The 26,240-nt window shown below is 42.4% G+C and overlaps 3 protein-coding genes across 8 annotated transcripts in view; 1 reads left to right on the top strand and 2 right to left on the bottom strand.

The window, feature by feature from the left end:
* On the bottom strand, positions 1-17,622 carry LOC116373940 (uncharacterized). Of its 4 annotated transcripts, none has more exons than XM_031822394.1 (8): positions 17,564-17,622; positions 8,969-9,044; positions 8,621-8,739; positions 8,355-8,391; positions 7,832-8,223; positions 871-4,507; positions 616-703; positions 1-315 (listed from the first exon to the last, which is right to left on the bottom strand). In XM_031822394.1, the coding sequence occupies exons 2-8, from the start codon at positions 9,005-9,007 to the stop codon at positions 137-139; spliced, it is 4,491 nt and encodes a 1,496-aa protein (XP_031678254.1). In that variant the 5' UTR covers positions 9,008-9,044; positions 17,564-17,622; the 3' UTR covers positions 1-136. The 4 variants fall into 4 exon arrangements, with proteins under 4 accessions (XP_031678254.1, XP_031678253.1, XP_031678252.1 ...); XM_031822393.1 differs by lacking the exon at positions 17,564-17,622 and adding an exon at positions 9,906-10,222; XM_031822392.1 differs by lacking the exon at positions 17,564-17,622 and having other exon boundaries at positions 8,969-9,199.
* The window catches only part of LOC116373942 (protein ANKUB1-like), a 23,644-nt gene continuing 14,274 nt past the window's right edge, over positions 16,871-26,240 (top strand). The window contains exons 1-6 of one of the 3 annotated variants that reach the window (XM_031822398.1): positions 16,871-17,057; positions 19,151-19,294; positions 19,631-19,675; positions 21,667-21,878; positions 22,022-22,136; positions 22,831-23,756. In XM_031822398.1, coding sequence (XP_031678258.1) covers positions 21,764-21,878; positions 22,022-22,136; positions 22,831-23,756 — 1,156 coding nt within the window. In that variant the 5' untranslated portion in view covers positions 16,871-17,057; positions 19,151-19,294; positions 19,631-19,675; positions 21,667-21,763. Of the gene's footprint in view, positions 17,275-19,150; positions 19,295-19,630; positions 19,676-21,666; positions 21,879-22,021; positions 22,137-22,830; positions 23,757-26,240 lie in introns of all 3 variants that reach the window. The other 2 variants (XM_031822397.1, XM_031822399.1) reach the window with 2 other exon arrangements.
* The window catches only part of LOC116373941 (uncharacterized), a 4,952-nt gene continuing 4,118 nt past the window's right edge, over positions 25,407-26,240 (bottom strand). The window contains exons 3-4 of the mRNA XM_031822396.1: positions 26,054-26,141; positions 25,407-25,712 (exon numbers count right to left, since the gene is read on the bottom strand). Of these exons, the coding sequence (XP_031678256.1) occupies positions 25,645-25,712; positions 26,054-26,141 (156 nt within the window). The 3' untranslated portion in view covers positions 25,407-25,644. The remainder of the gene's footprint in view (positions 25,713-26,053; positions 26,142-26,240) is intronic.

Raw genomic sequence — 26,240 nt, 5'->3', positions numbered from 1 at the left:
TCTTACTTTTTTAACTCTGCATTGTTGGGAATGTGCTCGTAATAAAGCATCTCACAGTTGTTTTCTGCGTATGTGACCAATACGATTAGATTCTCATCTGAACAAATGAATGCTCTCGTTGTTTATAATGAGGAATTTATTTAAATAATTTGGTTTTCCTTGAAGATTTGAATGGGCTGAGAAAGCCTTTCGTGATGGATCTAGACAATCTGGTGAAAAGGGAGGGTTTGCGACTCTTCTCTTCAAGTGGGAAGGACGATGCGATATCATAAATTCCCTCTGGAGAAAAGGAGCCATGAGATGTTGTCATCGTCTCTGCAACAAAAGACCATCCAGCATGCCATCAATTTACATTTTTACTCATTTATCAGACACTCTTATCTAGAGAGACTTACAAGGAGCAATTAGGATTAAGTGCCTTGCTCAAGAGCACATTGACAGATTTTGCCTCGTGAACTCGGGGATTCTGAACCAGCAACCTATCGGTTACTGGCCCAACCTCTTAACCCACTAGGCTACCACCCAGCCCACAGTACAGTATGTCATAGGTAACAACTCAAAGGGATAATGTCTCAGTCTTGACTGAGCAGCAGCCTAAACAGCAGCAGGGCTTACCTGTAAAGTACACAGTAGGGGAAATGTTCTGAGGCTGGTACTCCAGAGACTCTTGAGGACAGAGGTTCTTACTAACTTTCTTGGAACCCTAGTTGGTGGGAAAAGGCACATTAAAACAAACTGACATTTTTTCGATATCTTAAAGTACAGCATAACAATTGCAAAGAAGCAGTGCAATGCCATGACACAAAGAATCATATATCTCACAAAAGGTCAACAGCAGTGTTATTCATGAAAGATGTATGTGTACTATACCTTTGTGTTAAAGGTGAGGACCTGCTCTCCAGTACTGCTGATGGTATCCCTTTCCAAATCAAACACGCCTTCTACAACGTCACTGGTGGCCACACTGGTAGTGGACTCAAAATAACATTTAGCAGTGGCTTTGGTGATCATTTGAAGAATGACCATGCAAGTAGAAGTCTTTGGATCATTCTGGACTGAAACATCAAAATTTATATTTTCATACTCATCTGACCACTGTCTCAGGAAGCCCTTCACTGTCTCTTCAGCAAATATCTGGAGAAGCTGAGAGGAGAGCTCCTTGGATATGGCACATTGTTCCTTTCCCCATTTCAGCCTTGAAAGAATGGAGTCTGAAGCACTTTTGGCTGCTTCCAATGTTAAGACCTGTGGAGTGCTGTGGCTGTCCTGAAGGGCTATCACTTTATCCACCAATTCATGACTGAAAATGTGGATGGTCCAAGTGGAAATGATTTTTCTCAATTTCCTAACAGCAGATCGGAGGTTGTCAAGATGAGAAGCACCCTGTCCATCTTCCTGTGTGTTCTCAACACTTTCCACCATAATGTCCACTACCACCCCAGCAGCTTGCCTGACTTGGTCCACAAAGGTTGCAGGAAGTAAGTCCTCTGTGTGAAAGAAGTCCTCAATGATTGTGTTTCTAACAATGGGAAAGTCAATCTGAGCAGGAAACTCAGTGGGGATGGGAGTCCCGGGTAAGGCAAAGTGCCATTTCGACTGCCTTAATTTTGAAGTAGGTGTTAGAGAGATGGAGGAGCGTGAAGAGGTATTTCTTGTATTTTGGCTGTCAGCACTCCTACAACGGATCGTGTCAATATCCTCCAGCATGGATCCTGAGAGCTCAGTGGTTTTAGATAGTAATTTGTGCGGAATGTCCACACAGGCATCGTTTCCACCAGGTGTAACACTGCTCTGGTTGACCTCAAGATGGCCGAGACTTGCTCTTTGTGATGCAGGACTGCTTTGATATGTAAAGATTTGGATTGAACCAAGTGTTGTGTCTGATCTTTGAAGATCTTTTCTGAGAAACTCCGTAATCTTACTTTCCAGACTGTAGTAGATGTTACGAGCAACAGACCAGATCCTTTTCTCAAAAACCTGTCCAGTGGTGAGCAGGGAGGTTCCAGATACCATGTCAGATGATTGGGTGGTCTGGGTGAGCTCCTGCTGGTCTTTCACCATGGTTTGTATAATATCAGTAGATGTGGTGGATGTAGATACAGACTGGAGGTACTTATCTGTTGTGCCTTCCTCCACAATGTTAAATGATCTAGAGAGGACCTCACTCACTCCTTTCTCAGCTTTGGTTTGGAACTCATGACTAGAGAGTTTTTGGAGGATCTTTGTTGAAAGACTGTGGGAAGATGCAGTGCCTTTGGAGGCAGCCGTGCTGCAATCTAGACTTACTAGAGAGGTTCGCTCAGGAGAACCTTGGAGACGTTCAAACATGTCTTCACATGGTGTTGGGGACCTTGACAAGGAGATGTCCTTCAGCTGAGACAGAACACCACCTACCAACATGTTGACCTCAAGGGACATATCAGATATTTTCTTTCCTACTGTGGAGAAGCAAGGTGCATTTATTGTCTGATCCTCGCATGAGGTCAAGATTGTTGAAATGACCTGTTTGGTACTATTGTTCATTAGACCCTCGTCTGTTTCAGTCCAGAGAAGTTTTGAACTCTCGCTGACACCCATGTGTAGAGTCACTTCCCGGTTCAAACTGGGCAAGTGAGGCACACTCTTACTAGCTTGCGTCAAGTTCTGGCTTGCCAAACCAAGGTACTCCTCAGTCACAAGATGTCCAGAGTCCTCTGTGGGTGTATGGCTAGACATTCTTCCCTGCACGTCTGACCTCCGCCGGTGAATGGTGAAGCCCTTTAATGTCTTCTTAATATTTTTATATAAACTAGTGGTAGCAGACCAGATCCTGCTCTTTCGCTTTTGTGCATTTTCCTGGAGGTCAGGTTCTCTCTCCTCTACTTCTGCAGGTTGCGCCAAGCTCTGCAGGTCTTCCACAAATGTGTCAATGATGCCAAAGGCAGCAGAATCCGCACAAATATCCTTTGATAAGGTTCTCTGGTTTTGAACGGAACAAGACCTAGATGCTACAGAATAAGCAGGCTGTGCACTAGTTAAGCTACTGGTGGACTTTTTAACTAGGAACTCACTCACTGCTTGAGTGGTGTCACTCTTGAATTCCTCACTTGAGAGTTTTCTAATACAATCTAACAGACTGGTCAAAGAAGCTGTGGCCTTACTTCTGCTGTCCTCATTTTGACAGGAGAACTCACAAACTATTGGTGATGAGGACCTGGAATGGGAGATATCCCCAAGCTGAGCCAGAACACCCTCTACAAATTTCTCTCTCTCAATAGAGAAGCCTGATCCTTTTTCTCCAACAGTGTACAGGGGGTCCTCCTTTGACATCTCAGTGTTGTACAAGACCAGAAGCTCTGAGATTACTTCTTTGGTGCAAGTTGTCAGAAGGAGCTTGCTTTCTTCTGACTCAGTGTGTGCCCAAAGAAGTTTTGATCTCTCACTTAGGCCTCTTTGTAAAGTAACTGCACCAGTGGACTCTGGCAACTGAGGCTCACTCTTACTGGGCCTATATTTCATGTTTAAGCAAGGAAGTGGAACTGTCTCCTTAAACTCAGCATTTGTGATGTTATCATCATATGTGACAATGCTCTTTAAGGCACATCGCTGAAGCTTGCCGAAATAATCTTTCAAGTTGTTTTGGATGCTGTGGTAAATGTGAACAGCAGCAGACCAGGCACTCTTCTGTTGGGGACTCTCTTCAGATTCAGCCAAGGACTTCATATCTGACACGAAAGTCTTAACAACTACTGACGCTGCTGAGCCCACTGGGTGAATTGACTCTGTCTTTACAATGCCAGACAATGTTTGACCTGATACAGCACCTGTTAACTCAGACTGAACGACTGAACTAGGAAAGCTCAAACTACTGACTTTTTTGGCAAGAACTCCACTCACTGCTTGTATTGCTGATGTTTGAAACTCCCTGCTGGAGAGTTTTTGGATGCTCTTAGACATGAGCGTGCAGGAGGAACCAGATTCACCAATATTGTAGCTGCTCTCGTATTTCCTTATCAGGGCATCAAGATCGTCAATGAAGCCAACATGCGATGCCAAAAACGTGATCTTGTCCTTCAGATCTTCCAGCAAATTCTGTTCGTTCTCGTCAACAAAAGCCACCATTGTGTCAGAGATCGTGGTCATGACTTGCCCTGTTAGACTCTTGCTCTCTTGGTCAACTTTTTCAAGTTTAGCAGCCAGCTCTCTCACCATGCTCTCAGTCACCTTGGTCTGTGAGTCTCCCCTTACCGGTGTCACTAGAGAGGTTTGGCTTGCGGAGGCACTCTTAACGACCACTGATAAGGCCGACTTGACATCTTTAGCCAACTCTGCCATTACAGCAGGGGTTAGCATCATAGAGCCTGCACTTCCAGATGGAGAATTGGACATGCATGCAAGTTTGGAGAGAGAACCTTGCAGGCTGTCCTGCACACAGGTGACGAGGGTGTCCTCTGAGACACCTAAGAGGACTTGTAGCGTCTCAGAGTTGGTTGTTTTTTTCTGCACATCAGACAGAGAGGTTAGAATCCTTGGGGGAAAAAACAACAGAAATCATCAAAGTCAAACAAATAATATGTAAGGCTGTGATGCACATTCAGTGTGTCAAATACATCTGCACCATTGAAAACAATGAGGAAAACACTGCTGTTTCTCTGAGAAAAAACCTTAGTGTGATGTCAGCCTAACTGTTTAATTTCTAAAGCCCAATAAAATGTATTTTGTATAAGTCATTTGTATTGAAACTGGCCTGTAGATATCTATCTATCCTGGCAATATCTATCCTCTACAAAAATCCAAATTGCTATAAACTTCAAATACTGTAACTTCTAATAACTTCAAGGACAATCATAAATACAAGGCAGTTTGAAGAAATGTTAAAGGGAAATTTCTAAATGTTTCAACTTCATATTCATCATCTCCAGCACCACCCCAACATCAGCATATGTGAAAAACGGGCATTTCTATGTTTTGTAGTAAAAAAGAAAGAGGAAGATAAGTGTTTTCTATGACATCAACCAATTAGTAGGCAATGCCTACTCATAATTGGTTAAAATCACACGATGCACACTGATGATGTCATTAGACTCTAGAGCTGAGCATTTAACCAACATTTTTGTTATTTTTCGGTTTTTAAACAACTAATTGACCGACGTCGGCTCAATTATTTGAATTCCATATAGTACATTTTTTTCTTCTTCTGTGAGCTCGATGCTCAGTTTCTGTAGAGATAAATCAGATCAAGCACGAACTATGCAATGTAGTAGGGAGTTGTAGTTTCCAACAGGTCAATATTCTACATAGTTTAGCACAGAAAATATGGCAATTAAAGCCCATAATCCATTGCACGCCCACTTACTTGTCCACTCTGTGTGGAGCAGATACGGAAACCTCATTGACTGAGACGGAGAGACGAGAGAATGCATGAGAGAGATAAAAAGCAGTTGTGTTGCGAGGATTCTCTACCTGGAAATACATGATCTAAGTGATTGACAGTTGGTGTTCAGTGGTCATAAAAGTAGGTCTTATTTACTTAGAAGAACTACTAAAATAGTGATTTTGTCAGACAGGATAAGCAGCAGCTCTATAGAGATGAGTTGATGACTTGGAATGAAATAATAAAGTCATCAAATAAATATTTTATATGAGAAAGTAAATGATGGTTGATAAGTCATAAACAGTAATGGACAGTCACTACCATAATGGGACTTTTATTCATTGTTTTATTATGTGTTGTTACAGCATTCAACACACATAATCCATAGTGCATTCAATGTCTAAAAAAAGTATCCAAAACCGTGATTATTTTTTTAATATTTGAATCGAAACCAAACCAACCTCAAAAAGCACTAATACGTCCCTCTCAATTTTTTTTTACTACAAAGCATGGAAATGTGTAATTTTCACATATGGTGATGCTGGAGATTTTTATTTTTTATTTTACCTTCATTTAACCAGGTAGGCAAGTTGAGAACAAGTTCTCATTTACAATTGCGACCTGGCCAAGATAAAGCAAAGCAGTTCGACAGATAAAACGACACAGAGTTACACATGGAGTAAAAACAAACATACAGTCAATAATGCAGTATAAACAAGTCTATATACAATGTGAGAAAATGAGGTGAGAAGGGAGGTAAAGGCAAAAAAGGCCATGATGGCAAAGTAAATACAATATAGCAAGTAAAATACTGGAATGGTAGTTTTGCAATGGAAGAATGTGCAAAGTAGAAATAAAAATAATGGGGTGCAAAGGAGCAAAATAAATAAATAAATTAAAATTAAATACAGTTGGGAAAGAGGTAGTTGTTTGGGCTAAATTATAGGTGGGCTATGTACAGGTGCAGTAATCTGTGAGCTGCTCTGACAGTTGGTGCTTAAAGCTAGTGAGGGAGATAAGTGTTTCCAGTTTCAGAGATTTTTGTAGTTCGTTCCAGTCATTGGCAGCAGAGAACTGGAAGGAGAGGCGGCCAAAGAAAGAATTGGTTTTGGGGGTGACTAGAGAGATATACCTGCTGGAGCGTGTGCTACAGGTGGGAGATGCTATGGTGACCAGCGAGCTGAGATAAGGGGGGACTTTACCTAGCAGGGTCTTGTAGATGACATGGAGCCAGTGGGTTTGGCGACGAGTATGAAGCGAGGGCCAGCCAACGAGAGCGTACAGGTCACAATGGTGGGTAGTATATGGGGCTTTGGTGATAAAACGGATTGCACTGTGATAGACTGCATCCAATTTGTTGAGTAGGGTATTGGAGGCTATTTTGTAAATGACATCGCCAAAGTCGAGGATTGGTAGGATGGTCAGTTTTACAAGGGTATGTTTGGCAGCATGAGTGAAGGATGCTTTGTTGCGAAATAGGAAGCCAATTCTAGATTTAACTTTGGATTGGAGATGTTTGATATGGGTCTGGAAGGAGAGTTTACAGTCTAACCAGACACCTAAGTATTTGTAGTTGTCCACGTATTCTAAGTCAGAGCCGTCCAGAGTAGTGATGTTGGACAGGCGGGTAGGTGCAGGTAGCGATCGGTTGAAGAGCATGCATTTAGTTTTACTTGTATTTAAGAGCAATTGGAGGCCACGGAAGGAGGGTTGTATGGCATTGAAGCTTGCCTGGAGGGTTGTTAACACAGTGTCCAAAGAAGGGCCGGAAGTATACAGAATGGTGTCGTCTGCGTAGAGGTGGATCAGGGACTCACCAGCAGCAAGAGCGACCTCATTGATGTATACAGAGAAGAGAGTCGGTCCAAGAATTGAACCCTGTGGCACCCCCATAGAGACTGCCAGAGGTCCGGACAGCAGACCCTCCGATTTGACACACTGAACTCTATCAGAGAAGTAGTTGGTGAACCAGGCGAGGCAATCATTTGAGAAACCAAGGCTGTCGAGTCTGCCGATGAGGATATGGTGATTGACAGAGTCGAAAGCCTTGGCCAGATCAATGAATACGGCTGCACAGTAATGTTTCTTATCGATGGCGGTTAAGATATCGTTTAGGACCTTGAGCGTGGCTGAGGTGCACCCATGACCAGCTCTGAAACCAGATTGCATAGCAGAGAAGGTATGGTGAGATTCGAAATGGTCGGTAATCTGTTTGTTGACTTGGCTTTCGAAGACCTTAGAAAGGCACGGTAGGATAGATATAGGTCAGTAGCAGTTTGGGTCAAGAGTGTCCCCCCCTTTGAAGAGGGGGATGACCGCAGCTGCTTTCCAATCTTTGGGAATCTCAGACGACACGAAAGAGAGGTTGAACAGGCTAGTAATAGGGGTGGCAACAATTTCGGCAGATAATTTTAGAAAGAAAGGGTCCAGATTGTCTAGATGAATATGAAGTTGTTAAATTTCCCTTTAAGAACATACCTCATGGCCCCCTTGGGCAGGTAGCTTCCACTGCCCTTAGTCAGGTAAATCTCCTTGGACTTAAGTTGTGATTCCTGCTCTTCTTCCTCTTCCTGATCCATACAGTTGGAGGAAGGGTAGGGAGTCGGGATGCGAAAGCTATTGTACGACTTTCGACTGCCTGGCCTCTTAGGTACACCAGCCTCAGTAAATCTCACGCGGGACTTGGTGTTAGTCTTATCGTCTAACAGACTGGTGAGTGACGCTGTGAGAGATCTCTGTGACAATGGAGAGGAGGCAGCATCTTGGATGCCCAGTAGTTCGTAAAGACCTGGGATGATGATCTGCATCAGCTTGTCCGATAAAAACTGGACAATCCTCAGACACAAGCCGGCAAGCTGTTGTTTTGTCAGCTGTATTCCAGAAACAGAAGAAGTGTTTTAAAATGTTGCATAGTGCGTCTTTCAAAAGCTTATGAACAAGGTTAAACATTAGGCAGAGTTTCCATGGTAATCTAATTAAATTGTCAGTAACATGATCTTACCGGGTCAAACATGCCCTCACGAATCCCCCTCCATTGCCTGAAAACAATATTGTTATAAATGTTGTCATATCAGGATGCGTGGCAGAATTGTTTTTATTTAATTATTTGCCTGATCGTGAAGTTATACTTGCTTTGTGTCAGTTGTTTTGGCAAAATTGCAATGTGACAACTTTTCTAGCAATGAATTTTTTTCCCCCGATTGATCAGTTTCTAATTTGATCCTATTTCCTTGAAGGTGTGATAGTACCAAAGAAAACAGAACATACTTCTCAGTTAGGTTTTGAAGGAAGTCCATAAGTGTCAGATGTTCCACATTGTTGAGCTTCCCCTCTTCTGTGGTTTCCATCACTGAGGTTGCTCTGCTCCTGGTAGAATTGCTCTGCTCCTGGTAGAAATGTAATTATATTGCAAATAATAAAACATTATATACAACAAATATCATACTGAAATTATTATTAACTGTTAAAGAGTGGAGGAGCATTGGCAACGTTGGGCCAATTAAACAACTGCAACACAACAGAGATGGTTGTGGTACGTCAACATTGCCAATGATAGCATCACTATAACATTTTATTGGATTAATGTTGTAATATGAAATGACAAGGTCAACTTACCATCTCATTGACAGCTTCAGAGGTCAGGTGGTCATCCATCACACAGACAGGCAGGTCTAGAGACTGGGACAAGGCTCTATGGTCATAACCAGGAGAGAATGGAAACAACATCAGAGCAGTCCCAATGGCAGAATCTAACCACTGTCTTCATGTCAAAGACTCACTCACTCATTTGCTTTGTCAAACCTACCCCTTAGAATGACTTCGATATTAACACTGAATATATTTTGTTATTAAGAGATCTCTCAATAATCATTCTCACAATAGCATATTGGTAGTAGTCAGTGACATATTAAAGCTAAGCAGGGCTGGGTGTAGTTAAAACCCTGGATGGGGTTCGATCCCGGGCTGAGGTGCTGCCTATTGTTTTTTTCTGAAAGTGTATATAATGTTGAAAATCTGACATGGTTTCAAAGGTACAAATTCAACCTATTTTATACAAGGTTTGGCTATGCTGAATTTAGTTTACAATGATGACATCATCCTGTGATTTAAGTTTCACCCTCAAAACAACAGTTAGGCCTATACCCCATTATATCCACTACGCCCCCCCCCCCCCACACACACACACACACACTTTATATTTTACCAATATATATGCAGCCCACCAGCCCTAAAGCATGAACATGTTTTTTTGCTAGAAAATGTGGATTAAGAGAAGCAAAATGATCCTTTTCGCTAGTTTCATCTAAATAGAAGGGCAACATGACATTGACAAACTTTGACATATCTGCTTTCACCGGGATTAAAAAACCCAGGCTTTCCTAAAATGTTTACCTCAGCCAGTCTAGAACCCAGGTGTGTCTGCAAAACACATGCACTCCTCCATAAGGTTCATGGCTTGCCTATTGTTTTATCCCAGTACAAGAGGGGCAACTGGATTCAGGATTAAACACAAGCAGTCTTTAAGGTATATCTTATTACAGTTTAGGCCTACCTTATTATTTTCTTCCATCTGGCAATATCATTTTAAGGAATGAAATCTGTTTTGTTGCTAGTATTATTATTAACTGTAGGAAAATACAGCTGTAGAGTACAAGAATCAGCTACTTTCTGAAGGGCAGCCAAGCTCATAAGCAATTTAGAACCTACAGACAATTATGACAATATTGGAACGCATGAATGTGTCACAAACGCCTTGTGGTCACATGATATTTTAGGGCGTGGCTCCGCATTCGTGACCGGTTCTCTTATTTCTATTTCCCGGTATCCGTTAGTGCTGGAATTTGCGATTAATACTTTTCTCATGCCGAAACCGGATTAAATACATACCGGTAGTTAAATGACAAAAATTATGATATTCGCAATGTCATTAAGCAACAACAACAAAAAAAGCATAAATATCTTCTACAATTTCGAAACATGATTTTGTTATCAGTTCAGTACCATTTGTTTGATTTTGTGGACCCACGACTAGCCTTTATCCATGTTAGCTAGTTGCTAGCGATGCTAGTCAGCATAGGCTGCTTCGCGTCAGCGAATTAGCTACCTAGCTAGCCAGCCTAACAAGCTGTCACATCCAGTGGAAACCGATGCAACCCTGCTGCCAAATAAGGGCTAGCTCGATGACCCGTGGCAACAGTGAGGTCCCCATGAGTTTCAAGGCTTTAATAAGTGCTGTCGTGCAGAAAAAGCGAATAAAATACTGGTTGATGAGCTAGCTAAATTAGCTAGCAAGACGGGTATGACCGTTAACAGCTTGCATGCACAAATGCATGACGACACATTGTATCTCAGTGAAGCAGGCATGCAGAACGAGATCGCCCCACCAAGCCAGATAGTAGAGGGGTACAACAACGCCGGGACACAGAGGCATAGCTCATACAATTATATTTTGTTCCAGACAATACATGTTGAAAAATAAATACCTGCGTCAAATACATGGAATCGCATGCTAGTGCAAAGATAGCTTGCATGAATTAAAAATAATAAAATCCGGTGACCACTAGATGGCCTCGTATACCCACATTTAGATCAACTATACTTGATTTTTCATCAGTACTGTGAATGACAAGCCCACTGAATCTAGTTTAATAATCTTTATACTCAGCAGGTAGAGGCCTAGGTACTTCAAATCAGTGCTTAATTTGAGCAGGATCATGCCAGAACAGGATCCGGCACCGTTCCGTTCTGGACTGTTTTGTTCCGGAACCTATTTGGCCGAATCCCGTGCCATGAAAAATTATTTTCACTTTTTTCTATGTAACAATGGTAATAAAAGCGATCAAAGTTCATTTGAGTTGCCTCTTCGTCAATTATCCTACCCACTCATCTCTCCAGAGTTGCACTTCATCATTTGTTTCCTTATAGAATCATAGCTGCATGAAGGGTTCTGGAGGAATTTTCTAAAGTTACGCAATTACTGTTCAGAAATAAATTGAATCATTCAGAATAGCCTAATACGTCATGAGAAACCCTCTAATTTAGCTACAGAGGACCAATGGTCCCTTTTTTTAAATAGCCTAGCTGCGGATTGTAGCCCAATAACAAAGAATAGCCTACAGTCGGGAACGCGAGGCAAATCTGTCAGTGAAAAAACAGCACGCAGACAAAACAGGCCTTTTGCAATATTTCAAATACAATCGAGGGGAAACACAGATTGAAAAGCAATGACTCTTGCTGAAAAGATAAGACTATGCTGTAGACTACCAAAATATTTGATCAACTCCCAAACATTGTTTTTACAAAACAGAGAGAGGGAGAGATAGGCTTTTGACACGAGCGCATCGACAATCTCCAGCGAGTGAGCTGCACATCATTGGGTGAGTCAGTGAAACTGGAAAGCATTTTTAGGACTAATTTCCTCCTCATATTGTAGCCTACTATATGTTTCTCCACAAACCTAGGCCTATAGGCTATTGATGGATTCAAGACAATGTCGTTTTTATTGATCTCAGATACTAAATTTGTCAGCGTCAAAGTATCCTGCCATTTCGATCATTTGTGCGGATTTAAAAAAAGATAATGCCAAAGTCTCCAGTCATGTAAAAGGATGTAGAATTGCACGAAATGCGGTTTTTAAAAAGGCCAACACTTTCCCGGACCCTTGGCTACTAAAAATGTTCTCCATGTGTTCACCTTCTGTAAATGGCTCTACTCAAATGTGATGATATGCGTTCAATGCTCTATTATAAAAGGTGATCTTTTTTTCTCATGAGTTCTGGTACCACAGAACCCCCCTTCTAGCACTCACTTTTTGTTCGGACACCTCCCAATTTACAAATTAAACTCTGCTTCAGATTTTTATTTTACAAGGCAAGTCAGTTAAGAACAAATTCTTATTTTCAAGAAAGGCCAAGGAACAGTGGGTTAACTGCCTGTTCAGGGGCAGAACGACAGATTTGTATCTTGTCAGTGCAGGGATTTGAACTTGCAACCTTTTGGTTACTAGTCCAACTCTCTAACCACTAGGCTACTTGTCTTCATGAAGGGTTTCATGTGAGCCTGGTTGCATCCCCCACTCAAAAAGACAATGAGAAGTGTGTTTAATTCCCAATGTGTTTTCACTATGCGTTCAACCATCTAAAAGCACAACCAAATTCCATTGGAAAAACTGTCTGATTTCTGGTTTATCTGTCATCTAAATGTGTTTTCACAGCACTTTGAACCATTTAAAAGCACAACAAAGTTCAAATGGAAATACAATGTCAGACATTTAGTATTTATACAACTATTGAAATGTTTTATCAATGTGCTTTATCTAATAGCACAACCAAATGACCTGGATTGTAGTTGAGATTACATTAAAAGAACAGTGTGCAAGTGATCAATGCTGTTTGAGATTCTGCGCAGATTATTATAGCAATTGGGAAGATCTCCACAGATCTGCGACCTTAAAATGCTATTTTTTTATTCCTTGTTTTTTCACCTTTTATTTAATCAGGTAGGCCAGTTGAGAACAAGTTCTCTTTTACAACTGCGACCTGGCAAAGATGAAGCAAAGCAGTGCGACCAAAAACAACAACACAGAGTTACACACGTCACTACCTTGAACATGCACGCTTTGTCAAATTGTGGTGCTCATTTTAAGGTTGAATAAATACTGTTCCATTAGTTTGTAAGGTACACTGAACTTTAGGCTATCTACTGTATTACTAAAGTAATATTGAATTATGTTTGGTTGACAACGAAACCAAATATCAAAATTGCCCTTGCTAGAAGCATATGTTTCAGACATAAGGAAGTGGATGGCTGCAAACTTTCTACTTTTAAACTCGGACAAAACAGAGATGCTTGTTCTAGGTCCCAAGAAACAAAGAGATCTTCTGTTGAATCTGACAATTAATCTTAAATGGTTGTACAGTCGTCTCAAATAAAACTGTGAAGGACCTCGGCGTTACTCTGGACCCTGATCTCTCTTTTGAAGAACATATCAAGACCATTTCAAGGACAGCTTTTTTCCATCTACGTAACATTGCAAAAATCAGAAGCTTTCTGTCCAAAAATGATGCAGAAAAATTAATCCATGCTTTTGTCACTTCTAGGTTAGACTACTGCAATGCTCTACTTTCCGGCTACCTGGATAAAGCACTAAATAAACTTCAGTTGGTGCTAAATGCGGCTGCTAGAATCCTGACTAGAACCAAAAATTTTGATCATATTACTCCAGTGCTAGCCTCTCTACACTGGCTTCCTGTCAAAGCAAGGGCTGATTTCAAGGTTTTACTGCTAACCTACAAAGCATTACATGGGCTTGCTCCTACCTATCTCTCTGATTTGGTCCTGCCATACATACCTACACGTACGCTACGGTCACAAGACGCAGGCCTCCTAATTGTCCCTAGAATTTCTAAGCAAACAGCTGGAGGCAGGGCTTTCCTATAGAGCTCCATTTTTATGGAACGGTCTGCCTACCCATGTCAGAGACGCAAACTCGGTCTCAACCTTTAAGTCTTTACTGAAGACTCATCTCTTCAGTGGGTCATATGATTGAGTGTAGTCTGGCCCAGGAGTGGGAAGGTGAACGGAAAGGCTCTGGAGAAACGAACCGCCCTTGCTGTCTCTGCCTGGCCGGTTCCCCTCTTTCCACTGGGATTCTCTGCCTCTAACCCTATTACAGGGGCTGAGTCACTGGCTTACTGGGGCCCTCTCATGCCGTCCCTGGAAGGGGTGCGTCACCTGAGTGGGTTGATTCACTGATGTGGTCATCCTGTCTGGGTTGGCGCCCCCCCTTGGGTTGTGCCATGGCGGAGATCTTTGTGGGCTATACCCGGCCCTGTCTCAGGATGGTAAGTTGGTGGTTGAAGATATCCCTCTAGTGGTGTGGGGGCTGTGCTTTGGCACAGTGGGTGGGGTTATATCCTTCCTGTTTGGCCCTGTCCGGGGGTGTCCTCGGATGGGTCCACAGTGTCTCCTGACCCCTCCTGTCTCAGCCTCCAGTATTTATGCTGCAGTAGTTTGTGTCGGGGGCTATGGTCAGTTTGTTATATCTGGAGTACTTCTCCTGTCCTATTCGGTGTCCTATGTGAATCTAAGTGTGCGTTCTCTAATTATCTCCTTCTCTCTCTCGGAGGACCTGAGCCCTAGGACCATGCCCCAGGATTACCTGACATGATGACTCCTTGCTGTCCCCAGTCCACCTGGCCGTGCTGCTGCTCCAGTTTCAACTGTTCTGCCTTCTTATTATTCGAACATGCTGATCATTTATGAACATTTGAACATCTTGGAAATGTTCTGTTTTAATCTCCACCCGGCACAGCCAGAAGAGGACTGGCCACCCCACATATGCTCTCTCTAATTCTTTTTTTTTTTCTCTCTCTCTCGGAGGACCTGAGCCCTAGGACCATGCCCCAGGACTACCTGACATGATGACTCCTTGCTGTCCCCAGTCCATCTGACTGTGTTGCTGCTCCAGTTTCAACTGTTCTGCCTTATTATTATACGACCATGCTGGTCATTTATGAACATTTGAACATCTTGGCCATGTTCTGTTATAATCTCCACCCGGCACAGCCAGAAGAGGACTGGCCACCCCACATAGCCTGGTTCCTCTCTAGGTTTCTTCCTAGGTTTTGGCCTTTCTAGGGAGTTTTTCCTAGCCACCGTGCTTCTACACCTGCATTGCTTGCTGTTTGGGGTTTTAGGCTGGGTTTCTGTACAGCACTTTGAGATATCAGCTGATGTACGAAGGGCTATATAAATAAATTTGATTTGATATCACCATTTGAAGGAGACGTATCTTCTGCTTGGATAGTAACCTTCTGTGCCACTGACTTAGTCTGGCTTTAATTCCAGTTTGTCTAAAAATGAATCATTTATATGTTAGATTCACGTCTCCATCTCAACCAGAAATCTAAGTTAAAGAATAGGTCTATATTTAATCAAATCAAACTTTAAATGCACTTTAAATAAAGTTTGATTCAATTTAGTCCTATTCTTTAACTTAGATTTTTGGTTGAGATGGAGACGTGAATCCAAAATGTGAATGATTAACTTGGAAGATTCAATTTGAAATCAACCAAAGCTTGAGACACTAGGCCCATACTGTATGCCTTGTCTATTAGTTGAACTCTGGGTTGAATTGAAACAATAGCTGTTACATCTCATTTGCTTTGTCAAACCTACCCCTTGGAATGACTTCGATATTAACACTGAATATATTTTGTTATTAAGAGATCTCTCAATAATAATTCTCACAATAGCATATTGGTAGTAGTCAGTGACATATTAAAGCTAAGCAGGGCTGGGTGTAGTTAAAACCCTGGATGGGGTTCGATCCCGGGCTGAGGTGCTGCCCAGCCTATTGTTTTTTTCTGAAAGTGTATATAATGTTGAAAATCTGACATTGTTTCAAAGGTACAAATTCAACCTATTTTATACAAGGTTTGGCTATGCTAATTTTGATTACAATGATGACATCATCCTGTGGTTGAAATTTCACCCTCAAAACAACAGATTATGTTGACGATTCAATGTATTTTCCAAGAAGATTCCATGTCACACAATACATTGACAAATTACGCTGAAACAACGTTGATTCAACCAGTTTGTGCCCAGTGGGATGCCTGCGCTGTAACATGTTAGTAGAAGATAACACTAACCACTGGTACAGGGTCAACTGTTCTTTCACCCCCCTAATGGGTCATCTGATCCTAAACCTGTGGTTTAAGACAACCGATACCTTGAGCTGATTAAAAATACTAATTGACCAGAAACATGCTAATTTTGAAACAAACCTATTGTATATGAAGATGCTTGTGTTTCCAACTTCCCAAAGTTAGTAAACATCCAGGGTTTAGAGGATGAAGACAGTGTAGGCCTATACCCCCCCCCCCCCCCCACACACACACACACACACACTTTACATTTGACCAATATGTATGGAGCCACCAGCCCTAAAGCTTGAACCTGTTTTTTTGCTAGAAAATGTGGATTAAGAGAAGAAAAATGATCCTTTTCGCTAGTTTCATCTAAATGGAAGGGCAACATGACATTGACAAACCTTGTCATATCTGCTTTCACCGGGATTTAAAAACCCAGGCTTTCCTAAAATGTTTACCTCAGCCAGTTTAGAACCCAGGTGATTCTACAAAACACATGTACTCCTCCATAAGGTTCATGGGTTCCCTATTGTTTTATCCCAGTACAAGAGGGGCAACTGGATTCAGGATTAAACACGAGCAGTCTTTAAGGTATATCTTATTACAATTTAGGCCTACCTTATTATTTTCTTCCATCTGGCAAAATCATTTTAAGGAATGAAATCTGTTTTGTTGCTAGAATTATTATTAACTGTAGGAAAATACAGCTGTAGAGTACAAGAATCAGCTACTTTCTGAAGGGCAGCCAAGCTCATAAGCAATTTAGAACCTAGACAATTATGACAAAATTGGAACGCATGAATGCGTCACAAACGCCTTGTGGTCACATGTTATTTTAGGGCGTGGCTCCGCATTCGTGACCGGTTCTCTTATTTCTGTTTCCCGGTATCCGTTAGTGCTGGAATTTGCGATTAATACTTTTCTCATTCCGAAACCGGATTAGATACATACCCGGTAGTTAAATGTCAAAAATGATTATATTCGCAATGTCATTAAACAACAACAACATAAATAGCTACTACATTTTCGAAATATGATTTTGTCATCAGGTCAGTACCATTTGTTTGATTTTGTGGACCCACGACTAAACTTTTTCTATGTTAGCTAGTTGCTAGCGACGCAAGTCAGCATAGGCTGCTACGTGATAAATAGTTCGCGTTAGCGAATTAGCTACCCAGCTAGCCAGCCTAACAAGCTGTCACATCCAGTGGAAACCGATGCAACCCTGCTGCCAAATAAGGGCTAGCTCGATGATCCGTGGTAACGGTGAGGTCCCCATGAGTTTCAAGGCTTTAATAAGTGATATCGTGCAGAAAAAGCGAATAAAATACTGGTTGATGAGCTAGCTAAGTTAGCAAGACGGATATGACCGTTAACAGCGTGCATGCACAAATGCATGACGACACATTGTATCTCAGTGAAGCAGGCATGCAGAACGAGATCGCCCCACCAAGTCAGACAGTAGAGGGGTACAACAACGCCGGTACACAGAGGCATAGCTCATACAATTATAATTTGTCCGGGTCAATGACTATCCTTGTTGAATAATAAATACCTGCGTCAAATATATGGCATCGCATGCTAGTGCAAAGATAGCTTGCATGGATTTTTTTTTAAATCCGGTGACCACTAGATGGCCTCGTTTACCCAAATTTAGATCAAATATACTTGATTTTTCATCAGTACTGTGAATGACAAGCCCACTGAATCTAGTTTAATAATCTTTATACTCAGCAGGTAGAGGCCTAGGTACTTCAAATCAGTGCTTAATTTGAGCCGGATCATGCCAGAACAGTATCCGGCACCTTTCCGTTCCGGAACCTATTTGGCCGAATCCGGTACCTCTCGTGCCATGAAAAATCATTTTCACTATTTGCTATGTAACAATTATAATAAAAGCGATCAAAGTTCATTCGAGTTGCCTCTTCGTCAATTATCCTACCCACTCATCTCTCCAGAGTTGCACTTCATCATTTGTTTCCTTATAGAATCATAGCTGCATGAAGGGTTCTGGAGGAATTTTCTAAAGTTATGGAATTACTGCTGTCTGTTCAGAAATAAATTAAATCATTCAGAATAGCCTAATACGTCATGAGAAGCCCTATAATTTAGCTACAGAGGACCAATAGCTTCTTTTTTTTAAATAGCCTAGCTGCGGATTGTAGCCCAATAACAAAGAATAGCCCACAGTCGTGAACGCGAGGCAAATCTGTCAGTGAAAAAACAGCAGGCAGACAAAACAGGCCTTTTGCAATATTTCAAATACAATCGAGGGAAAACACAGGTTGAAAAGCAATGACTCTTGCTGAAAAGATAAGACTATGCTGTAGACTACCAAAATATTTGATCAACTCCCAAACATTGTTTTTACAAAACAGAGAGAGGGAGAGATAGGCTTTTGACAGGAGCGCATCGATAATCTCCAGCGAGTGAACTGCGCATCATTGGGCGAGTCAGTGAAACTGGAAAGCATTTTTAGGACTAATTTCCTCCTCATATTGTAGCCTACTATATGTTTCTCCACAAACCTAGGCCTATAGGCTATTGATGGATTCAAGACAAGGTCGTTTTTATTGATCTCAGACACTAAGTTTGTCAGTGTCAAAGTAGCCTGCCATTTCGATAATTTCTGCGGATTAAAAAAAGATAATGCCAAAGTCTCCAGTCATGTAAAATTATGTAGAATTGCACGAAATGCGGTTTTAAAAAGGCCAACACTTTCCCGGACCCTAGGCTACTAAAAATGTTCTCCATGTTTGCATCTTCTATATGTGTGCACCCAAGTCCATAAGGGAGTTGTAGCAATGGGACAAGATTGTAACTACCAATTGGATACCACTAAATTGAAAAAAAAGAAGTCACCTTGGGGGTTTGTGGTATATGGCCAATATACCTCCGCGTTGCGTTGTGCCTAAGAACAGCCCTTGGCTGTGGTATATTGGCCATATACCACACTTCCTTGGGCCTTATTTCTTAATTGTACACAATTGGACACGTTTACAATTATTGTATGGTAAACATTGACATCTGTCTGGGTGGAACACCCTCCATTACGGCTCCATCAGTGTTGAGCCCCCTCAGTCTGATTGTATGGGACACTCAATTACGGCTACTTGTGTTTCCAATCTTCTTCCTCTGGCAGGATTACTTCCACGTGCAACTGTCAGACGACAAGTAGGTGAGGCACTTCCGGGAGCTGAGCTATGCTGGTGCCATCCTTCGGGACAGCTGGGTCCTGACAGACGTTGGCATCACCCCTAGCAGTGCCATCTGCTGCCTGCTGAAGGTACCAGCCGAACACCTAGCTGTTTCTACCCGTGCTTGAAAATGCATATCAAAGTGAGCTGGCTATTGCTTGAAACAGCTTCATACTATCATTAACATAAAGTGTTTCAGATATAGTGTGGTGATATATAGTATGGTTATATATATTATGGTGATATAGAGTGGTAATATATAGCATGGTGATATATATAGTGTGGTGATATATTGTATGGTTAAATAGTATGGTTATATAGTATGATTATATATATTATGGTGATATAGAGTGTGGTAATATATAGTATGGTGATATAGTATGATTAGGTGATTTAGTTCATTCAAACAGATGCCATTAATACAGGTAACGAGTGGACGACAGAGGAGACTCTTAAAGAAGAAGTTACAGGTCTGTGAGAGCCAGAAATCTTGCTTGTTTGTAGGTGACCAAATACTTATTTTCCACCATAATTTGCAAATAAATTCATTAAAAATCCTACAATGTGATTTTTCTGGATTTTGTTTCTCATTTTGTCTGTCATAGTTGAAGTGTACCTATGATGAAAATTACAAGCCTCTCTCATCTTTTTAAGTGGGAGAACTTGCACAATTGGTGGCTGACTAAATACTTTTTTGCCCCACTGTATAGTGTGGTGGTATATAGTATGGTGATGTATAGTATGTTGAGGTCACCCTGCTTGAGACATAAAGTAATATTGCCCTTGCTCAACCAAGACCATGGTTAAGGTAGAGTGATTGGTTAGTAAGGACACTGCTTTATACCGAGACCATGGTTATGGTAGAGTGATTGGTTAGTAAGAACACTGCTTCGTGAGTTTGAAGTGTTGTTGTACAGAGGTCCCTGGGTACATGTCCAGAGCCAGACAGGGACAGAACTCACTCTGTTCCACAAGGTTCTGTGGAAGATTTGCTAACAGAGGAGAGTGGTTATGTATCTAAGTACAAATTTAACCATCAGAATAATGTTTATTTGTGTTCCTTACTTACACATCCCTTCATTGACATAGTCAAAGCCAGACCTTCTGTCTGTCTCTCCTTCTTGCTGGTTGACTAGAGTGGAAATCTATAGTATTGTATGGTTGACCTGGGATAGAGCTGAAATGTGGCCCGATGTAGTGTTGCCTTTGTACCAAACACCCTTACAGTCATAAACCTTTTCCCCATGTAATCGCCTCGAGTCTGGTGTTCGCTAAGAGTATCTGAAGAGTCTGTATACCCAGTGGTGTATAGTACAGCAGAGTAGAGTACAGCAGAGTAGAGTACAGCAGAGTAGAGTACAGCACAGCAGAGTAGAGTACAGCAGAGTAGAGTACAGCAGAGTAGAGTACAGCAGAGTACAGTAGAGCACAGCAGGCCGTATAGTAGGAGAAGAAGAGGCCCTTTGGGTTCATTGAAATACATATTCATAATATTTCTGTTAACAATTTAATCTGCACCCAGATTAGTCTTCAATTTAATTTTCACCCAGATTAGTCTTCAATTTAATCTGCACCCAGATTAGTGTTCAATGTGATAGAACAAAACTCAGTACAGCACATGAATTAGAAAATGTTGTTACAAATTTGAGCCACGAGATGGTGGTAGATTATAAGTTTAAATAGCATGGACCTTTGATTTGTCTCTGGATAGAAATTGCCCTTGGGCACAGATCTAGGATCAGTTTACTCTCACCAAATCCTAACATTTACCATTAGCAGTAAAAACACAAACCAGACCTAAGACCAGTGCAATGGAGCCACTTCATCTTACCCCTGTAATTATATGACTCCTAACTTATATATACTGAGTGTACCAAACATTAGAAACACCTTCCTAATATTGAGTTGCCTTCTGCCATCAGAACAGCCTCATTTCGTTGGGGCATGGACTCTACAAGGTGTTTGAAAGCGTTCCCCAGGGATGCTGGCCCATGTTGACTCCAATGCTTCCAACAGTTGTGCCAAGTTGGCTGGATGTTCTTTGGGTGGTGGACCATTCATGATACACACAGGAAACTGTTGAGTGTGAAAAACCCCAGCAGCATTGCAGTTCTTGACACAAACCGGTGCACCTGGCACCTACTACCCCGTTCAAAGGCACTTAAATATTTTGTCTTGCCCATTCACCCTCTGAATGGCACACATACACAATCTATGCCTCAATTGTCTCAAGGCTTAAAAATCCTTCTTTAACCTGTCCGCTCCCCTTCATCTACACTGAAGTCGATTTAACAAGTGACATCATTCAGGAATCATAGCTTTCACCTGGATTCACCTGGTCAGTCTTTGTCATGGAAAGAACAGGTGTTCATAATGTTTTGTTTACTCGGTGTATAAACACAACATAGGTATTTATGTAAAACAAGTGAATTTACTGTATGTCCATGGTCTTATACTTCAGCGGGAGCCGGTGGTGCGTGTGTTCAGTGCCGTGATGGGGGAGACCCTCTCAGTCTCGGGACACTGTGTTTCTCCTGAGTACGTCTGTGGCCAGGCTCATGACCCTGGTGTCCCAGCAGTGTGGGCTTCCCGTCAGCTCCTTCAGACTGAGCTCTCCCACCGGCCTGCAACTCTACGACTGCAACCGGCTGCACGACTACGCCATTGACCTGGGTATGGCCTTCCTTGTGCAGTAGATCAATGGTCCTCTGGCTCAACACCTTATGGATGTAACACAGAGACAAATGGACTGTATGGAACACATTCTTGGTTCATGGCAACCAGGAGGACAACCTGCATGTGTCTCTGTCTCCCAGGGGCTACTCTACGGTTGGACACCTGGGATGGGTGGGCGGAGTTCCTCAGAGGCTGCTTCCTGGGACACAGACTGACCGTCCAACGACACCTGTCTAGGGAGAGACCTGTGATGAGGTCAGAATACACATCTACACACTGAACTGTATGATAGACTTACTATCAACAGTGATGGTACTGAACCTTTATATAGCTTACAATGATAGTACTGACCCTGTATATAGCTTACAATAATGGTACTGACCCTGTATATAGCTTACAATAATGGTACTGACGCTGTATATAGCTTACAATAATGGTACTGACCCTGTATATAGCTTACAATAATGGTACTGACCCTGTATATAGCTTACAATGATAGTACTGACCCTGTATATAGCTTACAATGATGGTACTAACCCTGTATATAGCTTACAATGATGGTACTGACCCTGTATATAGCTTACAATGATAGTGCTGACCCTGTATATAGCTTACAATGATAGTACTGACCCTGTATATAGCTTACAATGATAGTACTGACCCTGTATATAGCTTACAATGATAGTACTGACCCTGTATATAGCTTACAATGATAGTACTGACCCTGTATATAGCTTACAATGATAGTACTGACCCCGTATGTAGCTTATATTCTCGTGTTTTTTCCTTCATACGTTTTTTCTCTTACCCTGATATTTAATACTGCATTGTGGGAAAGAGTTTGCAAGTAAGCATTTTACTGTACTGTTTTATAACCCACTGTATCTTGTGAACTTGACAAAAAAAACTTGAAACGTGTTATAAATACATTGATTCTGTATTATTCCAGGTTCCAGCTCCGGGTGGCACTCTACATCGCTGCTTCTCTGGGCCACCTGGACCTGGCCGGCTGGCTGCTGGAGAGGGGGGTGCTTGTCATTGAACCGGTGGGGGTTCACCCTTACCGTGAGTGGTGCCACCAGACGGCCCACCCCGACGTCACCAAGTGTCCCGCTGTCGCCTCCATCGAGCGTGGCCAGCTCACCATCCTCAAACTCTTTATCGCCAGCAGCGTTCTGACCCTTGCCTGTCGGGATCCCCAGGGTCGTGACCCCCTGAGGATCGCCCTTCAGTACGGCCACAGGGAGTGTGTGAGTCACCTGGCCACCAAGCTGTGCCCTGTGGTGGTCCTCCCAGGTATGGCCCTGCCCATGCGGACATACCTCCAGATAAAGGGCTGGGTGAGGCTGGGGCAGAGGAGGACAGCATCTAGGCACTGCATCAGCCCCAACAGGGCTCCGTTCAGGACCAGGGTGGGCGACACGGTCCTGGTGGACGGCTTCACACTCCCCAAGATGTCCTCCAAGCCCAGGAGGAGTGAGGCCAAGGCCGGTATCAGGGTGATGTCCACAGCCTCTCGACGTTTGACCCCCATCAACTGCCCATCTCATGTATCCTGCCCGCTGCGCTCCCTGGCATCCCAGGATAAACCTCTTCAACTACCGAAGCTACACCCTGTGGCCACGAGGGATGAAAGAGAGTTGAAGAGGGGATGTGGAGGGAAGGGATGTGAGGAGGATGAGAGTGGGGATCAGAACAGCAACCAATGGAGGAGCAGAGTCCCGCTCCCGCCCATTTCCAGAGACACCAATCTCAGACCTGTGTTTGCCTCGCCAAACTCCGCCCAGATACTCACCACCTCACTGGAGGCCTTTTCTCTCTCCACTGCGACCGCACACCCAGAGAAAACGCCATATACTGTTTGGCCTTGGCCAGGTTAGTCCAAGTTTAAATGACAGCTACGGTGAATATGAATATTTCTCTGGAGGTTTCTTATGGAAGGTGTGAATACTGTCAGAAGAATCCTCCTATAATCAGTGGTGGTGGGGACACATGTAAAAGCTGTTTACACACTTTTTATTTTATTTTGTTCAAGCATTTACCCACCTTTTGTGGAAGATGCATTGAAAGTAGAGGGAGCGTTACTTCTTTAATCCTGAACGGCAATCAGCATTTACCAGTCAATGGTTTTACCACTACATCACTGCCTATGATATACCCTTATCCTCCCTGAATAGATTTCAGTACAAACAAATCATGAGCCAACCATCATGCTTAGAAGGTACATAGTCAAATCAAATCAACTCAAACTTTATTTGTCACATGCGCTGAATACAACAAGTGTAGATCTTTCCGTGAAATACTTTACTTACAAGCCCTTAACAAACAGTGCAGTTCAAGAAGAGTTAAGAGAATATTTACCCAATAAACTAAAGTAACAAATAATAAAACAGTTGAAATTGTCCGGTGGCCATTTGATTAATTGTTCAGCAGTCTTATGACTTGGGGTTAGAAGCTGTTATTGGTTTACCCTAACAAGTCCTGAAACAAATCATGAGCCAACTATCATGCTTAGAAGGTATATAGTGTCTTATTGGTTCACCCTAACAAGTTGTTTCCGTATGGGGAGAGGATAGGATGTAAGGGCGCTTCATTAATGTATTGAGGCCATTACATATACAGTATTTCACAATGCTAGGACACAGATTTGGTCTCCTAACCTTGTTCTGGTTGATTGACTCTCTAACAGTGCCTTCACACAGAGACCATGGTTGTAGCAGCTGAATGTAGCGCGGACTCTGGCCAGGAGGAGTGCTCAGCACATTGGGTAGACACCAGGATCCTGGTCATTAGACTGCTGAACAGCTTCTACCCCCAAGCCATACGACTGCTGAACAGCTTCTACCCCCAAGTCATTAGACTGCTGAACAGCCCCAAGTCATTAGACTGCTGAATAGCTTCTACCCCCAAGTCATTAGACTGCTGAACAGCTTCTACCCCCAAGTCATTAGACTGCTGAATAGCTTCTACCCCCAAGTCATTAGACTGCTGAACAGCTTCTACCCCCAAGTCATTAGACTGCTGAACAGCTTCTACCCCCAAGTCATTAGACTGCTGAACAGCTTCTACCCCCAACTCATAAAACTGCTGAACAGCTTCTACCCCCAAGTCGTTAGACTGCTGAACAGCTTCTACCCCCAAGTCATTAGACTGCTGAACAGCTTCTACCCCCAAGTCATCAGACTGCTGAATGTTAATTAAATGGCCACCTGCACTATTTGCATTGACCCCCTTTGTTACTGATGTATTTTTCTAATTGTTTTCCACTGACTCTCTTGAATTGGCTCGATGCACACTCACTACACTCTACCCACACATTCACTGTGACACTGACCGACTTTCACACTAGCTGCTGCTACTGTGTTTATTATCTATCCTGATTGCCTAGTCACTTTTACCCTTACCTACATGGACATACTGTATTACCTCAACTACCTCGCACCCATGCACATTGACTCGGTACTGGTACTCCTTGTATATAGCCTTGTTATTGTTATTGTGTTACTATTTAGAAAATATTTTCTTACTTTTTAAACTCTGCATTGTTGGGAATGTGCTCGTAATAAAGCATCTCACAGTTGTTTTCTGCGTATGTGACCAATACGATTAGATTCTCATCTGAACAAATGAATGCTCTCGTTGTTTATAATGAGGAATTTATTTAAATAATTTGGTTTTCCTTGAAGATTTGAATGGGCTGAGAAAGCCTTTCGTGATGGATCTAGACAATCTGGTGAAAAGGGAGGGTTTGTGACTCTTCTCTTCAAGTGGGAAGGACGATGCGATAAATTCCCTCTGGAGAAAAGGAGCCATGAGATGTTGTCATCGTCTCTGCAACGAAAGACCATCCAGCATGCCATCAATTTACATTTTAACTAATTTATCAGACACTCTTATCTAGAGAGACTTACAAGGAGCAATTAGGATTAAGTGCCTTGCTCAAGAGCACATTGACAGATTTTGCCTCGTGAACTCAGGGATTCTGAACCAGCAACCTATCGGTTACTGGCCCAACCTCTTAACCCACTAGGCTACCACCCAGCCCACAGTACAGTATGTCATAGGTAACAACTCAGAGGAGTACAATGTCTTTCCAAATGAATTAGTGGAATGGTAAAGGGATAATGTCTCAGTCTTGACTGAGCAGCAGCCTAAACAGCAGCAGGGCTTACCTGTAAAGTACACAGTAGGGGAAATGTTCTGAGGCTGGTACTCCAGAGACTCTTGAGGACAGAGGTTCTTACTAACTTTCTTGGAACCCTGGTTGGTGGGAAAAGGCACATTAAAACAAACTTAAATTTTTTCGATATCTTAAAGTACAGGATATCAATTGCAAAGAAGCAGTGCAATGCCATGACA

The sequence above is a fragment of the Oncorhynchus kisutch genome, linkage group LG4 (assembly GCF_002021735.2).
Source record: "Oncorhynchus kisutch isolate 150728-3 linkage group LG4, Okis_V2, whole genome shotgun sequence".
NCBI classification, from domain to species: Eukaryota; Metazoa; Chordata; class Actinopteri; order Salmoniformes; family Salmonidae; genus Oncorhynchus; species Oncorhynchus kisutch.
Note: the sequence above shows the minus strand (reverse complement) of the source record. Positions and strands in the feature narration are given on the sequence as shown.

Excerpts from the sequence above, each read along its gene's own strand:
- LOC116373940 (XM_031822392.1), bottom strand. The coding sequence starts at position 9,079 with ATGTTGTTTCCATTCTCTCCTGGTTATGACCATAGAGCCTTGTCCCAG. Across the intron at positions 8,740-8,968 it reads CTGAAGCTGTCAATGAGATG|GAGCAGAGCAATTCTACCAG; the intron begins GTAAGTTGACCT and ends CATTTCTACCAG. Across the intron at positions 704-870 it reads TCCTCACCTTTAACACAAAG|GGTTCCAAGAAAGTTAGTAA; the intron begins GTATAGTACACA and ends CCCACCAACTAG.